Genomic DNA, 17460 nt, shown 5'->3' on the forward strand with positions numbered 1-17460 from the left:
TAAACCTAGGTCTATATGGACAACTAATATTTGACAAAGTGGGAAGGAACATAAAATGGAATGAAAATAGCCTCTTCAACAAATGGTGTTGGGAGAACTGGACAGGGACATGCAAAAAAATGAAACCAGACCACCAACTTACACCACACACGAGAATAAACTCAAGATGGATCAAATACTTAAATGTAAGCCATGACACCATAAAAGTCCTAGAGAAAAACATAGGCAGGAAAATCTCAGATATCCCACGTAGCAATATTTTCGCCAATATATCTCCTAGAGCAAAGGAAATAAAGGAAAGAATAAACAAATGGGACTACATCAAACTAAAGAGTTTCTGCTCAGCAAAAGAAAACACCAGCAAGATAAAAAGTGAACCGACAGTATGGGAAAACATATTTGCCAATGATACCTCAGACAAAGGACTGATCTCCAAAACATATAAAGAACTTATAAGGCTCAACATCAAGAAAACAGACAATTCAATTAAAAAATGGGCAAAGGACCTGAACAAACACCTTACCAAAGAAGACATACAGAGAGTCCAAAGGCATATGAAAGAATGCTCAACATCACTAGCAATCAGAGAGAGGCAAATTAAAGTCACAATAAGATACCACCTCACACCGGTCAAAATGGCGATCATCAACAAATCAACAAACAAGTGCTGGCAAGGATGTGGAGAAAAGAGAACCCTAGTTCATCTTTGTGGGAATGCACACTGGTGCAGCCACTATGGAAAACAGAATGGAATTTCCTCAAAAAACTAAAAATGGAGCTGCCTTTTGATCCAGCAATTCCATTGCTAGGATTATACCTGAAGAATCCTGAAACAACAATTCAAAAGAACCTCTGCACCCCTATGTTCATAGCAGCACTATTCACAATAGCCAAGTGCTGGAAACAACCTAAGTGCCCATCTGTAGATGAGTGGATAAAAAAACTGTGGTACATTTACACAATGGAATACTATGCAGCAGAAAGAAAGAAGGAACTCCTACCATTTGTGACAACATGGATGGAACTAGAGAGTATTATGCTTAGCAAAATAAGCCAGGCAGCAAAAGACAAATACCATAAGATATCACCTAACATAGGACACTAATGAACACCACAAACAAATGAGCAAAATTGAACCAGAGGCAAGTAAACAAGGAGCGGATTGACAGTGACCAAGAGGGAAGGGGGAGCAGAGAAGAGGGGAAGATAGGAGAAGGGTCTAGTCAAGGAACTAGTATAAATGACCCAAGGACATGGACAACGGGGTAACAGGGTGGGGATGGACTATGGGACAAGGGTGTGGGGTGGGGGAAGCATTGGGGCAAAAAGTGGGACAACCATAATAGAAAATAAATAAATAAATTTTAATGCAAAAAAAAAAAAAAAAAAAAAAAGGATGTTATAGTTAGCCCTGGGCATGTGGCTCAGTTGGTTGAAGCATGCTTACATACACCAAAAGGTTGTGGGTTTAATCCTTTGTCAGGGGACACACCTAGGTTGTAGGTTCAATCCCTGTTTGGGATGTGTTACAGGAGGCAACCAACCAACTGATGTCTGTCTGTCTGTCTGTCTATCTGTCTCTCTTTCTCTCTCCCTCCCTCCCTCCCTCCCTTCCTCTCTTTCTCTAAAATCAATAAACATATCCTTGGGTGAGGATTAGAAAAAAAAAAGAATGGTATATTTAGCCTGACACTGAAACAACATCTGTTCACATGACTCACTTGGCACATAAAATACTCATTGTCAAATTGTTATTTTTTTATGTGTGCACATTATATTCTAAATAGACTAGCAATCCTGGTATAGATAAGTCAAGAATGTCAATTACTCATGCAGACATCTCATCTTTACCTATAGTCTTTTGGGAAAAACTGTTTAACTGTAATTCTAAAAGAGAGCCCTGGCCTACAGTCATTCAACTATGCATTCAACATCCCCAAAGCAGCTACAATAAGCCAAGCAAATACTTTGCTACAAATTAAGGACATAAAGATGATGAACTTGGTTTTCTCCTTTTACAACATTTAAAATTAAGGAAGCAGGTATGCAAATAGAGAAATTTTAATATAACAGTGTATAATTCAATAGTTTCTCACCAATTCAACAGGTAAAATTTAGATGGTAATTATTATCTGCCAGGAACAACGCAAAGATACTTAATAATAGCACATGTCTCCAAGGAATGTCAAGACAATTACAATATAGTGTGATAAGCATTAGAACAGTTATAAGCAGAGGGTTTAGTGGGACACTGAGGAGCTAACCCAGTCTTAAGAATTGAGGGAAGATTTGCAGAAAGAGTGACATGACAACAGAGTTGAATCCTAAAGGGCCATCAGGAGTCAAACAGTGCAAGAATGGAGTAAAGAGCAGCCCAGGTAAAACGGAATATAGGAAAGCCCAGAGGTGGAGGCAAACATGGTCAGTTTGGAAGAACTGTAGGAAGTCTAATTGTGAATTAAGCCCCTGGTACTAGAGGGTGGTATGATTTGAGACTCTTTGGAAAATCAACAGAAACTAGCTTAGATTCCTTTAAGTAGAAAAGGAATTAATTGAAAAAGCAACGGGTAGCCTCAAAGATCCAACACAAGCACTGAAAAATCTAGGTTCCAAACCCAAGATGGTTACCAAGCCGGGTGAGGCTGTCAGAAAAACAAGACATTGTGTGTGGATTATGTGGTGAATTATAGGGTTCTTAGCGGGGAGGTGGGAGGTATGGTGTCAGAACATGGAGGCAGCTAGAATACACATCTGGACTTTTGGTATATGCTAATCAACCTGACCCTGGACTTAGCAGTTCCCAAAGGATATGCTGATGGACCGAACCAGTTCACAGGGGAAATGGTAAAGGACCTCGCCTAATATGTTAACTAACCTGGGGGGTGGGGGAAGCAATGGAATGTAAATGACCTACTGAATATGCTGATAAGCAAACTCACGCTCACTGAAATGTGTGGTTGACAAGTATAAAAAAGGTGCCTGCAGAAGTGCAGTTGGGACTCCTATGGGCCCATGAGGACCACCAGGAGTCCCCACTCCCCAGTCACCATTCCCTGTTCCCCATTCCCTTGCTCCCCATTCCCCTTGTTCCTCCGGGTCCTTGAGTCAGTCCAGGAGCTGCCTCTTCCCTCCACCCCTTCCCCCTTTTCCCCTCAATAAACCCATTGCCTGATCCCACAGTGGTCTCCAGGTGATTTCTCAGAGCAAGGCTGCCCTGACAGGGTGGTCTAGATTTATGGCTGGGAAAGCAAACATAGAACAAATCACAAAGCTTATATATATATGAAATAGTCTATAGGAAACCCCCAATTGAAGGATTTTGGAGCAGAGAATACGCAAGTCATCTGCAGCCCAGGTTACTACTTTGCAGAAAAGATGGTATTTGAGGTGAACCTTAAAGTATATTGAAGAGCGCAAAGTAAAGTACTCCAAAGACAGGAAAGGAAATTCAAGAGCAAAAGCAAGGCAGGAGCAGCACACCAACCACGTTTGGGGAATAGTCACAGGATGAAGGAGACAAAAGCAAGGGAGAAGGAGAGGTAACGTCTTCAATTCTGGAAGTCCTGGTAAGACATTTAGATGGAAGGGCCCAAGAACAACCAAAGAAGTGAAACTGTAAGCAGATTTGAGAATCCGCTGCATGACAACCAGGACTTGAAACCACGATGGTTAATGAGATCGCTGAGAACACAAAGTGAGAAAGAGATGCAATCAGAAACGGAACCTCAGAGGATACCCACATTTGCAAAGCAAGAGGAGGAAGAGGAATTCCGATAAGTGAAAAAGCAGTCAAAGTGGTAGGAGAGCCACAAAGATATGAGAACTGAGTGAGGAAACAGTGAAGAAAATTTAATAAATAGTGTATAATGCTACAGAGAGATTAAGGAGCTGTTTAAGAAAAGACCACACTGGGTTTTTGCACTTCAGCAGTCACTGGTTACCTTCAAGACAGCCAAGAAGTGTGGGTAAGAGTCAGATTGCAGTGAGATAAGAAATCAAGCAAATTCTCCATAAATTAGTTTTCCTAGGAAATAAGTTGTGGTTTCTTGATCCAAGTTCACTGTATCTTATTTATTTTTAAGAATTTGTCTGTTTGGCTCATTCTTTCTCTAAAATCTAATCCACTATTCTGTAGCTGAATCATGTTCAAAGATAAAAGAGTATTAAATGCTAGCATTTACACTTTTTTTAAAAGTACAAAAATCAGGTCATATATGAAAAGCCCACAGCTAATATCATACTCAACAGTGAAAAACTGAAAGCTTCTCCTCTAAGATCAGGAACAAAGCAAAGATGCCACTCTCACCACTTCCTTTCAACACGGTCCTGAAATTCCTCGCCAGAAAAAAGGCTAAATAAATAAGTAAATAAATGGCATGCAAATTGGAAAAAAAGAAGTAAAATTATCTGATTGCAGATGACATGCTCTTTCTAATATCTATAAAATGCTGAAGAGTCTACAAAAAACTGTTAGAACTAATTAACAAATTGAGAAAAATTGCAGGATACAAAATCAACACTCAAAAATTAGTTGTATTTCTAGATACCAATAATGAACAATCTGAAAAAGAAATTAAGGAAACAATCCCATTTACAATAGCATCAAAAAGAATAAAATACTTAGGAATAAACTTAACCAAGGAGGCAAAAGACTTGTACATTGAACACTACAAAACATTACTGAAAGAAATTAAAGATGACAAATAAATGGAAAGACATCTCATATTCATGGATTGGAAGACAATATTGTTAAAATGTCCATACTACCGAAAGCAACTTAGAGATTCAATGCAATCCCTATCAAAATCCCAATGGCATTGTTTGCCAAAACAGAGACCGTTATCCTAAACTTCATATGGAATCTCAAAGGACCATGAATAACCAAAACAATCTTGAGAAGAAGAACAGAGTTGGAGGCCTTACATTTCCTAATTTCAAAACATATTACACAGTCACAGTAATCAGAACAGTATGCTACTGGCATAAAGACAGACCAATAATACAGAAAAGAGGGCCCAGAACTAAGCCCTCGTATGTATATGGTCAAATGACTTTTAACACGGGTGCCAAAACTACTCAATAAAGAAGGATAGTGTCTTCAATAAATGGTGTTGGAAAAAAATTACCAATTGCAACAGAACAAAGAGGGACCCTTAGCTTATATCATATACAAAAATAATTTCAAAATGGAACAAAGATCTAAATGGAAGACCTGAAATCATAAAACTCCTAAAAGAAAACAGGGGGAAAGCTTCGTGACATTGGAATGGGCAATGACTTCTTAGACATGACACTAAAAGCACAGGGAACAAAAGCAAAAATAGACAAATGAAAACTACCACAAACTTAAAAACGTCTGCACCCAAAGCAAACACTCAACAGAGCTGGACAACCGTGAACCAGTCCCTGTTATCACAGAACTCACGCCCTAAGGGGGAATCAGATATCAAACAGACAGCAATAACACAACCACCTATATGATAAAAACTGTGGTAAGTGTTAGGACGGAAAAGCAGAGGATGCTTGAGAACCCATTATAGCAGGGCTGGTTAGCTCTGGAAAGGGTGGGGTGCTGCTACAGAAACGTCCCTGAGGAAGTGACAGTCAAGCTAAGACCTAAAGGATGAACAGGAATTAGCTGCATGTTATGGGTGGAGGAAGTCTTACAGCAGAGGAAGCAGCATGTCTGAAGGCCCCGAGGCAGGAAGGGTCTTCATAATTTGAGGAACAGAGAGAAGGCAAACATGGCTGCACTGAAGTGAACAAGTAGGGGAGAGGAGAAAGTGGAGGCTGGGGAGGTTGGCAGAGGCCAAACAGAACACAGCCCTGCGTGACACAATCAGGATGTTGGACTTTAACTCAGATGATCTTTAAGCCTGTTCTAACTATAAAGGGTCTGGATATCTAGGATTCCATAGTCCATCTAAGATTACAACCTGCTCCCAAATCCTAGTTCCTATCATACACATTAAATTGACAGTCTCACATCATTTGGAAAACTAATTAACGGCTGTCACTGATTTCAAGGTGTCCAAATGAAAGATAATTTCCTAGAAAGAAATGTGTAGAGTTGTTCTTATTTTTAACATATATTTGTTTTTCACCAAAACCCATGCATATGAATAAGATAGCAATTATGGACCTCTATTCTGATGCAAAGGACTAAAAGTATTTACAAAACTAAACTCACATGTTCTAGAGAATTTTCATCCAAACTAGCAACACTTGTTTAAAACATTTAGTATAGTGCCTAGTCCACAACAGACTAAATAAAAGTTAGCATTTTTATCTTTATACTAATGTTCTCAAAAAGATTTTAATGACATGGAAAAGGAAATATTAATGTTAAGTGTTCAATATGATCCTGGCTTGAAAAATAATACATACAAATGTATTTTGAAAAACAGACTCAACGCAAACATAAAAATTTAACAGTGACTGCCTCTAGATGGTAAAGTTACAGGCAATAAATATTTTCTTAATAAGTTCCTTTTAGTTAGATTTATTTGCTTGTATTTGCAATATAGAAAACCACTCTACAATAAAGAAAACCACTTTAAAATAACAATATGTTCATATTAATCATCAGGGAGATACAAATCAAAACACAGTAAGATACCATACCTCACACCCACCACAAGGTGTGAGGTCAAAAAGACAGAAAATAACAAGTATTGGTAAGAATATGAAGAAATTGGAACCATTACGTATTCCTGCTAGGAGAGTAAAATGTACAGCTGCTTTGGAAAACAGTTTGGCAATTCCTCAAAAGGTTAAATATATGGTTGCCATGTGACTCAATTCCATACCTATTTATACCCAAAAGAACTGAAAACATATATACATCCACACAAAAACTTAAACATGAATGCTCAAAGCAGCAAATTCATAATAACCAAAAAGTGGAAACAACTAAATGTCTATCATGAGTGTGCAAGTAAAATGTGCAGTATACCCATGATGGAATATTATTCAGCCATAAAAAGGAATGAAGCACTTTTATGTGGATGAACCTTGAAAACATTATGCTAAGTGAAAGAAGACAGACCAAAAGGCCACATGTATTATGATTCCACTCATGCTGTACAAGCCAGAACAGGCAAATCCAGTGACAGAAAGCAGATCAGTGGCTGCCTAGGGCTGTGGGGGAGGAGGAGTGACTGCTATTGGGTAATGGTTTTTTTGAGGGAGGGCGATGAAAATATTTCAAAATTGACTGTGGTAATGATGGTTGCACCAAAAAGTGACTATATTAAAAACCACTAATAGTATACTTTAAAAACTTAAACTGTATAGTATGTGATTTATGTCTCAATAAAGCTGTTTGTTTTTTTTTTTTAAGTTATTTCTTGAACCTGCATCACTCTTAAGATTTATATTGCTGGCCAGTGTTCAACGGCATAAAGTCATCCATAGTGCTCAACATAGAATCTCTTCATTCACTCGGAAGTGTTTAGTCCTGTACAGCTTCAGAAAAATGATGAAAATGTAGAGTCCAATTTGGCCTCTGTGCCAAACTAACACTATATAAATGTTAAGCAACAATGAAAAAATAATAATATAGAGTAAAGAACAATAAAAAAGAACCACGCAGCCCTGGCTGGTGTGGCTCAGTTGGAGCATCATCCTGTAACCGAAAGGTTGCAGGTTCAATTGCCGGTTGCAGGTCTGGTCCATAGACTGGGCGCATACGTCCCCAGTTTGGGAGCGTACAGGAGGGCAACTGTTGGAAGCTCTGCTCTCTCATTGATGTTTCTCTCTCCCTTTCTCTCCCCCCTCTTCTTTCTCTAAAAAGCAATGATACTCTCTCTCTAAAAAGCAAAGAAAAAAACGTCCTTAGGTGAAGATGAAAAAGATAATAAAATGGCAAATATGATTTTTTAAAAAGAAAAGAAAGAACCATGCAAAATAATAGTTTTGGGTATTGAAGAGCAGTACCACTTCCTATTAAATGATAGTTGTTAGGCACACATTTGAAGACATTTTGAGTGCTGAGGGCATAGTCATTCAACTAACAGAAACCTGAAACCTCCTTTTATGGGAGAACTACACCTGACATATGAACTCAAGCTTCTGGTAAAAAAGCATAAATGTCGGCCTAGGAAATCAGAATGTAGAGACTGCTAGCTCCTAGAGAAGGGACATTATATTGAACTAAAATATTTCTCTGTGTGTTTATCTTTTGCATGTATACATATTTCAAAAAAAGGCCCAAAAAAGTGTTAAAAAGTAGCATTTTCCCCAATTAGGATGTAACATATTGCCAATGGAGTATTGGTTTTAATCCTATAGCCCAGACCAGTGATTTTCAACATTTTTCATCTCATGGCACACATAAACTAATTACAGTGATCCCTCACTTATCACAGGTATTACGTTCTAGACCCCCGCCCCCACGATAGGTGAAAATCCACAAAGTAGGAACCTTACATTTATTTTAGTATTTACTGTACAATACCGCAAAATCCCACGATACAGTGGAAAATCTGCGATAAATAATTAAACTTAATATTTTTTAAAATCCCACAATACAGTGAGGCCACGATAAGTGAACCGCGATATAGAGAGGGACTACTGTACTAAAATTCTGCAGCACACCAGAAAAATATTAAGTTTTTGCCAATCTGAAAAACACACACACACACACACAATAGGTATAGCCTTGGCTGGTGTGGCTCAGTGGATTGAGCACTGGCCTGTGAACTGAAAGGTTGCAGGTTTGACTCCCAGTCAGGGCACATGCCTGGGTTGTGGGCCAGGTCCCCAGTTAGGGACGTGTGAGGAGCAACCAATCTATTATTCTCTCACACATGTTTCTCTCCCTCTCTTTCTCCCTTCCTTCCCATCTCTCTAAAAATAAGTAAATAAAATACTTTTTAAAAATAGGCGTAATTTTGATTCATTCACACCAGATGACTACTATTGTGTTGGCTGTTGTCATTTTTTTTACAATCTAAGGGAAAAGAGGTCAGTGCCCCTGACTAAATAGTCAGGTATTGCATGTTTTAAAAATTCTTGCAGCCCACAAGTTGAAAATTGCTGGACCGGACCAACCATTAACATGTAGAATCAGGGAGAAAAACTCACAATGATTTGGACCAAAAAGCCCAATAGGTAATTAAATCTCATAAAAGAATTAGACTGCCTCATAAACATGCTGAAGTGGAACTAGTTTTTGATGTAGTCTATTGGAGCTCAATAGTAGAAAGCTAACAGTTACCACTTTCTTTAATTATTCACTGTCAGATAATCTAGGTATAGTGTCTCTTTGCCAAAAGTGGAGGGGAGCTTACGAAAAAACCCTCCTAGATGTTTACAGAATTCCATTCTTTACTAAAAAAAGGAATTTAACAACAACAAGAAAAGTTAACACTCATAGGAGGCAAAATATCTGATACAAGAACAACAGCTATATTAATCATTTGAAGTCCCAAGAAAGCTGAACAAAAATTCTATCAACATGAAAAACAACAGGAATGACTATCTCTGAAGAAGCAAATATAGAAAGCAAATGGGAAAATTACTTTTTGGAAAACAAGTTTCAATGTAATGTACCTCTCAGTCCCGACCCCTTCAGAATAATTCTCCTAAGAAAAGGCAGAAAACCAATAAAACAACCTGGAGGAAAAAATGACCAAAATGAACACTAAGGACCACCAGATGCTAATGAAGAGAAAAGAATTCTCTGAAAACACTTGAGAGAAAACCAAGAGAACGTGACAGAGGCTGAGACAGTTTGAGATAATCAGAATAGCTTTAAACCATCCAATCCTGGCCCTATGTATCCAAATTGGGAAACGTAATAATTCTGGAAGGATATCATTTTAATCCCTCAACAGTACAGTTAAGAGAACACTGGTCTAGAAGTTAAATGGCTTAGATTCACAATCTACCTATCTCTTATTAGCTAGGCAACCTTATGCTCTGTTTCCTCCTGAGTTAAATGGGAATAAGAATTCCAATTATGCATCACAGGATTAACATGAGGATAAAATGAAATAGTATACATACGAGAGCACATCTTGCAAATATTTAATCATTATTATATATTTTCTTTGCGTAACTGGTGACAATCTGTAAATTTTATGTTAACATGCTTCAGTCACTACTGGCATTTTTTTTAACTACGTTTCCAAACAAAGCCCTAATCTTTGCTCAATTCAAGCTCACACCATGGAAACCTTGGCAGCTTTATTTGGACTGAAGGACTGGCAAGGCTCCACTCCAGGTGGTAAGGAATAGTAAACAAGGGCTCACTGTTTCATCACATCCTCGCCCACTCTGTGAATAAGTTTTTCTCCAAATTTAGTGGCTAATTTTGGACTTTTAAAACACTGCTATACTTTCTCCCCTGGTTACAAAACTTTAAAATACCTAAATGCTAAAATAAAGAACATTTTAAAACATAAAATTCAAGAAGCTTAAAGAAAGTTACACCCAGGAGAACAAAATGCCGTATCAGGGTACGGCACCTGAAGATACTACACCATGGTTCTCTCTCCACTGGCCCAGACCACACAAATTTTAGCACTGAAAAACAAAGCAAGTTGCAGATTTCTGAGACTTTCCCAGCATGTTCTATATTTTAATAACAGATTTTTATAGTCTTTAATTTTTAAGACTAAACACATGCACACAACAGGTCATCAAATATTTGCTGAATATGAGACATATTTACATATGATGCAACTATAGAGCACAAATGAGCTACCTGGTCAATGAACAGAACAGCAGCCCAAAAAAGCTCCAGAAAATAATACAGCATCAACTGGTAAGTTTTGAGAGCTCATACATCAGTTTCTGTATAACTTGATTAAATCTTTTTCCTTGAGATATCGTTCACGTACCAGTACCCACCTGACCCCATACATAGTTATCACAATATGTCTGACTACATTCCCTCAGCTTTGCTTACATCCCTGTGACTGTTCTGTAGCTAGCAGTTTGTGCTTTTTAGTCCCTTTACCTCTTTCACCCTGTGCCCAAACCCCACCCCCTCCGGCACCACCCGTTCTCTCTGTACCTATGAGTCTGTTTCTGTTTATTTTTTTCTTTAGATTCCACATAAAAATAAAACCATATTGTATTTGTCTTCCTCTGAGCATAATACCCTCTAGGTCCATCCATGCTGTTGCAAATGGTAAGATTTCATTTGTTTTCATGCCCACCTGAAATATGCAAATCAAACAACACTGTAAGCAAGAAGAGCTTAGACAGAATCATACCTTTTCCAAAATGAACTTGTTTAAATACGGCATGTAGCCCTGATTGGAGACTGGCCCCTCATCATCATCCCTGAAGTGCTCTTCAAGGGCAACAGGGTCATGTGGAACATTCAGCACCGTGCACAGGTTATGGGAAAGGACCTAGGAGAGAAAGAAAGGTTTAAAGGCCTCCACTGAACAGCATGTGACACCTTCACTGTCTGAACACAGCTGGCATCTCCCTACCCTGGGGCAAGAAAGATTGAGAATAAACTAGCAAACACAGGGTGAGTACTGCTCAGCTGCCAGTTCCTCACTTGTTCCCCACAAGTGTCTCATTCCCTCCCCGGTTTTGGCTCACTTCACTCAAGTCTCTCTCACATGCCCACGTGGAACCAGGCCCCACACAAGCTTGTGGCCTTTTATTAATTGTCCCATATTAGAAAGAAAAAGGGGAGAAAGAACAAGAGCATGTGTTCAAAATTAACCTTCTCCTCAAGCAGAGCACTGTCCGCCAATTAGAGCTGTAAGAGGAGGAACCTAGTACTGACCGGGCAGCTGCAGCCGGGGGTTCTGGGCAAGGTGGCTGACCTGGGCTGCAGTTCCCTCGTTTGTTCACTAGAAAGGGCCACGTTCATATGCAAATACAACAAAAGCTAACTGGTAATCTCTCAGTGTCTGAACATCTCTAAAAATCTATGATGGTAGGCCATTTTCAGCATTAGTATATAAAAGTGTAACTGTAAATAGAGAAAGACATTAAGGGCCCAGTTTATAAATACGGGAAAAATCCATAGCAAAAATATCTCAGGAGTTACTAAAGTGATTGAAATATTTTGTAGAAAACTAGCATTCCATATACAAAGAGTTGCTGGTCTTATGTGACAGCCTAAGTACAGACTTTAATAATCAAATAGTTGAATTAGCAGTTTGGGCTATCTCAGTACTAATCTTGTTTCACATTAAATAAAAATTTTTACATAAAACTTATATTTGTTCCATTTCATTTTTACATTCTTTTTTCATTTGTGCATTCTTAACAGGTCAAATTACATAGCTAAGGCCGCACTTCCTCTAACGAAGATTCTTATTAAATGTTAAATCCCAGGTTAAAATATTTCCTATTTTTCTCAGCCCTACCCATTTAATCACTTAGAGCCACACTCATCTCAATGGAGACTTTCAATTCTATTAAGTAAGTCACTTTATTCTGCATAAATATATTTCAGTTAAAAATGTTTAAGATTAAAAACATTAAATCTATAAAAAGAACATTTGCATATCTTCTTTCTACATTTGCTTTGTTTATCAAAGCTTCATTTCTGTGCAGATCTTTTTCTACATGCTCTCCTGGTTTTAAGGAAGTAAAGTAAAGGAAGTAAATTCACCAATGGTTATAAATGAAGTAATGAAGACTTTTATTGGCCCCTACAAAGCAGGCTGTGTTTCTCAAGAAAACGCTCTATTTGCCAGCAGCAGAGCACATGAAAAGAGCACGGTGGGACTTCTACTAAAGAATCTTACACCATAGTCAGCGAAATACTAAACAGATAATTCCTTTCTCTATTTATCTAGTAAAACCTACAGAGCAATTACCTACATACACCCGAAGACGTTTTATGATGATTAACTTTAAGAATGTGAAGTGTTTACAGATTGTAAATTACTATAGAAATAAGTTTTAGATAAATAAAAAGCATATTTGTTAGATAACACTCAAAGGACATTCAAATTTTTAAATTATTTGGGATTTTACCCAACTAAGAATTCCTAGCCCTGGCTGGTGTGGCTCAGTGGATAAGGCCCAGTCTGCAAACTAAAAGGTCATTGGTTCAATTCCCAGTCAGGGCACATGCCTGGGTTGCGGGCCAGGTCCCCAGTTGGGGGCGTGCAAGAGGCAACCGATCAACGTTTCTCTCACACATCCCTCTCTTTCTCCCTCCTTTCCCCTCTCTCTAAAACTAAATAAATAAAATTAAAAAAAAAAAAGTTCCGGCCAAGATGGAGACGTAGACAGACACACTGCATCTCCCTCCACAACTAAGAAGGACTACAACTACCTCAAAACTAGAAACCACCAGAAGTTCCATAAGATCAAACTACATGGAAGTCCAGCAAACAAAGATATAAAGAAGACTCAAAAGGACAAGTAGGAGGGGCAAAGCCAGGGCAGAGAGGATGAGGTGTGGTGGCAGCAGCGGCGGCAGGCCGGCACAAAGTGCAATCACACGTTTTAAAAAGTCAGGAGGGACACCTGGGGAGCGTTCCAAGTTCCTCACCGGACCTCACAGCTCACGGTCCCAGCACCGAGGAAAATCAAGCCTCATTGCTTCTGACTGTGCAGACCAGTGGGGGTTGGGGTAGAAGCAGAAACAGCCAGCCTCAGCAGAGTCCGCTTGTTTAAAAGGCCCCCACAGTCCTAGAACGTCTGCAGACCCACCCACTCTGGGAACGATAGCCACAGCAGCAGCTAGAGGGGCGCCAGTCCAGTGCAGAAGTGGGAGAGGTGCCTGGAAAAGGGGCAAGTGCTGGTCAGGTGGCATTGTTCCCTCTCGGACCCCTCTCCCACATACAGTGCCACAACGTGGTGAAACAGGTCGCCCTGTACTGACAAATCCCTAAGGCTCTGCCCCTAACAATGTAACAGGAGCAACAGCTCTACCTGGGACATGGAGGCAAACAAACACAGGAGCCTGTCAGAAGGAGGAGACAGAGAAGTATGGCCCAAAAGAGGAAATGGATCAAGGTTCCAGTGGGAGAACTAAGCGACAAGGAGAGAGCCAAGCTAACAGACGCAGAATTCAAAACACTGGTGATAAAGATGCTCACAGGCTTAACAGATATGCTTGCATACGGCAAACACATAAGAGAAGAAGTGAAGGCTATGCTAAGTGAAACGAAGGAAAAGCCACACAAATCCAATGGTGAAGAAAAGAAAACCGGGGTTCATAGCAATGACTTGGAACGTAAGAAAGAAAAAAACAGTCAACCAGTACAGAATGAGGAAGCAAGAATTGAAAAAAATGAGGAAAACTTCTCAAATTTTGCGAAGGAGATGGATATACAGGTCCGGGAAGCACAGAGGGTCCCGGGTGAGCTGGACCCAGAGGGGACCACACCAGGACACATCATGACTGAGATGCCAAAGGTGAAAGATAAAGACAGAGTCCTGGGGGCAGCAAGAGAGAGGCGGAGAGTTGCCTACAGGGGGATGCCTATAGGACTATCAGCTGATTTCTCGGAGGACACTTTGCAGGCAGGAAGGGACTGGCAAGCAGTATTCAATGCGATGAAAGGCAGCCTGCAACCAGGATTACTCTATCCAGCAAAGCTATCATTTAGAATGGAAGGGCAAATGAAATGCCAAAGGGACTTACTTAAGAAAAAGATCAAAACTATGAACACTAAAATGATAATAAACTCACAACTATCAACAACTGAGTCTAAAAAATAAAAACAAAATCCAACTAAGCAAATCAGAATAGGAACAGAATCATAGGTATGGGGATCATTTGGAGCATTATCAGCTGGGAGGGGGAAGGGGGAGAAATGGGGAAAGGGTGCAGGGACTAAGAAGCATAATCGCGGTTGGTACAAAACAGACAAGGGGATGTTAAGAATAATATAGGAAAGGGTGAAGCCAAAGAACTTATATGCAGGACCCATGGACATGAACTAAGGGGTGTGGGATTGCTGGAGGGAAGGGCGGTACTGGGCAGAGGGGAGCAAAGGGGGAAAAAATTGGAGCTACTGTAACAACATAATAAGTTATACTAAAAAAAAAAAAAAAAATTCCTAATCACTGGTTAAATTATGGTCCATCCATAAAATATTAAGAACAATGAGGAAGATCACTGTGTAGTAAGATGAAAATATCTCCAAGATAAATTAGATGTAAAAAGCAACGTACCTAAGACTACATTAGTGTATCATCTTTTATGTAAAATAAAAAGAAAAAAAATAAGAAACTTCAGGAGGATATATTTGAAAATTAATAATAGTGAGGGAAAGACTAGTTTGATGTTAGACCTCAGGTAGAAGATGACTTTTCACTGTACCTCACCTTTTTGTTGTATTAAAAAAAAGAAAAAAACTATTCAGAAATGTACTACTTACTTAAAAAATTAAATATGGAACAACTATAATAGCATAGACAATAAAATAAAATGAAAAATTAAATATGTATTTTTTTAAAGTAGCCAGCTAAGAGCACACAGCTAAATCCATTTACCTTCAAAGTCTATACTTTTTCTCCTACATTAACCCACTCCCTAGAGGTTGGGTATAAAAGGCAGACATATTCCACAGCAATGTCCTATGATTAACAGATGAATGAGAGGTAAGGGCAATAAATGAGTTCAGAAAGGAGGAATTGTGTGTGCTACAGTGACTTCACAGACGAAGTGGAAAGTAAACTGGGCCTTAAAATAAGGAGACCTTTGGATAGAAAAAGGGTTTGGGGGAAAATCAGAAGGCCTTCCAGATAGAGGAAAACTATGAATAAGTACTTGATTAATGCAAAATCCTCAGGACACAAAAAGGAGACACCAATCTCTCCCATACCCACCCCACCTCTGCTTTTGGGTTTCATAGATCCTCCAACTTAAAAGCCCTACCAGGTGCCTTGGACCTCCAATTGTCATTCTTGTCATTGAATAGCTGGTAAGTAGTGGCTCAAAAAGATAAATTCAAAGAGATTAAATTCATTTTTCTTGACTAAGGTTACTTAGCAGAACTGAGACTGGAATTCAGGTTTTATAATCCCTGGTCCAAGACGCTGTAGTAATTAGGAACATTCGGTTTTTAGTGGGTTGTTAGATTCACTGGCCTCACTGAAAAAAAGATATAGATTTGAACTTCAGACTTCATCCTTGGACAATTAATCAGTGCTTTTGTTAAATACAGGGATGGCTGAATTCAGTGATGATTTTCTTAACCACCTTTATTTCGTTAAGCAAATTGTGAGGGAGGCAGCACCCTATAGTAACAAGGACCCTATATGAGGAAACCAGAATGCCAGTCCTGCTCGTGTGGTCTGTTCCTGTTCAATGGTTTGCCATTTCCCCTTTTTACATATTTTAATATTTTGCTACTTAATCACTTAGTCTTGGTATATTCACTGCAAAAGGAGGAATTGGACTTGTTTCTAAAATTTTAAAAGCCCAACCCTTAACTGTCAACCCAAATTTGTTTCATGAATTCAATAAAAGAACTACAATTTAGATCAGAAATAGATCTTTTTTCATTATTAGTAAGGCCTGGAATAAGGAAGTCTTCTCCAAACAAAATAACAAACAGAGTAAGAGGTAACTGAAAAGGTTTTGTTAATGAGAAAAAAATGTGTGCTATCTTTAAAACATTTTTAAATTTTTTATCAGCAATGTTTTAAAAGCGTAGAGAGCATCTCAAGTTTTTCTTAAATAAAAAGTAAAATGTATAAAGAAACCAAAATCTTGAAGGTGAGAACATAAATCAGTCACAAGGAGTAAACGCTCCATAAGATTAAACAGCAGCTGATGCTTTTTAGAGTAGGCTCACATCATCCATTAGCTGGTCTTAGTCTCACCCCTGGGAGAGTAGATATTACTGTTAGTCTATAAATGAAGAGGCTGAAGTCAAAATTAGGAGATGTGCCCAAATCAGAATTGTGTGTTGTGAGACCAGTACGAGACTAGACTAGACTAAACCTCCAGGCGCTGCCGCCTTCCCTCTTTCTGGAGAGAGAGCCCTGACTATACAAAAATGACTGTGGCCATGCAGGCTTGCTCTTGTTAAAGCAAGGTGACAGACCGGTGCTCCCCCACCCCCACCCAGTCAGCTCTCCAGGACCTAACAAGATGGCTGGAGTGAAGTTAAATCCAGAGGTGAAGAACTACACGTGCCTAGAAATCTGGGACCATTCTCTCTCTGGGAGCCCCATCACCCAGCACCAGCCTTTGGAGGACATTGTTGAGGAAGCCGGAAAGCAGATCAGGACAAAAGCAATTAAGAAGAAAGAAGACTACACATTATTGATTTGTGCAAGAGCTGCCCCAAATCACTCTAATCAGTGTTTGCAAGTTTCTTGAAAAAGTTGAATATATCTCATTTCAAATGCCTACTCTTCAAAGGCCATTCTTTTAGCACCCATGTGACTGCTGAGCAACTCTGCTCTCCTTCCCCTGATTTGAAGAATAAACTATTGTTACTACCATAAAAGATCCATAACCATGCCAGAAACTCATCTCTCCAGTTCCTTCATAGCTGTCTGCTATGG

The 17460-nt window shown here is 39.1% G+C and overlaps 1 protein-coding gene across 2 annotated transcripts in view; it reads right to left on the reverse strand.

Annotated features, from left to right (window-relative positions):
* Positions 1-17460, reverse strand: part of SWAP70 (switching B cell complex subunit SWAP70) — a 77886-nt gene that overhangs the window by 35734 nt on the left and 24692 nt on the right. For both annotated transcript variants that reach the window (XM_090264107.1, XM_090264104.1), the window contains exon 2: positions 11226-11366. In XM_090264107.1, coding sequence (XP_090120233.1) covers positions 11226-11366 — 141 coding nt within the window. The remainder of the gene's footprint in view (positions 1-11225; positions 11367-17460) is intronic.

This window comes from Furipterus horrens, unplaced genomic scaffold, assembly GCF_987537825.1.
Source record: "Furipterus horrens unplaced genomic scaffold, mFurHor1.1.pri manual_scaffold_2, whole genome shotgun sequence".
NCBI classification, from domain to species: domain Eukaryota; kingdom Metazoa; phylum Chordata; class Mammalia; order Chiroptera; family Furipteridae; genus Furipterus; species Furipterus horrens.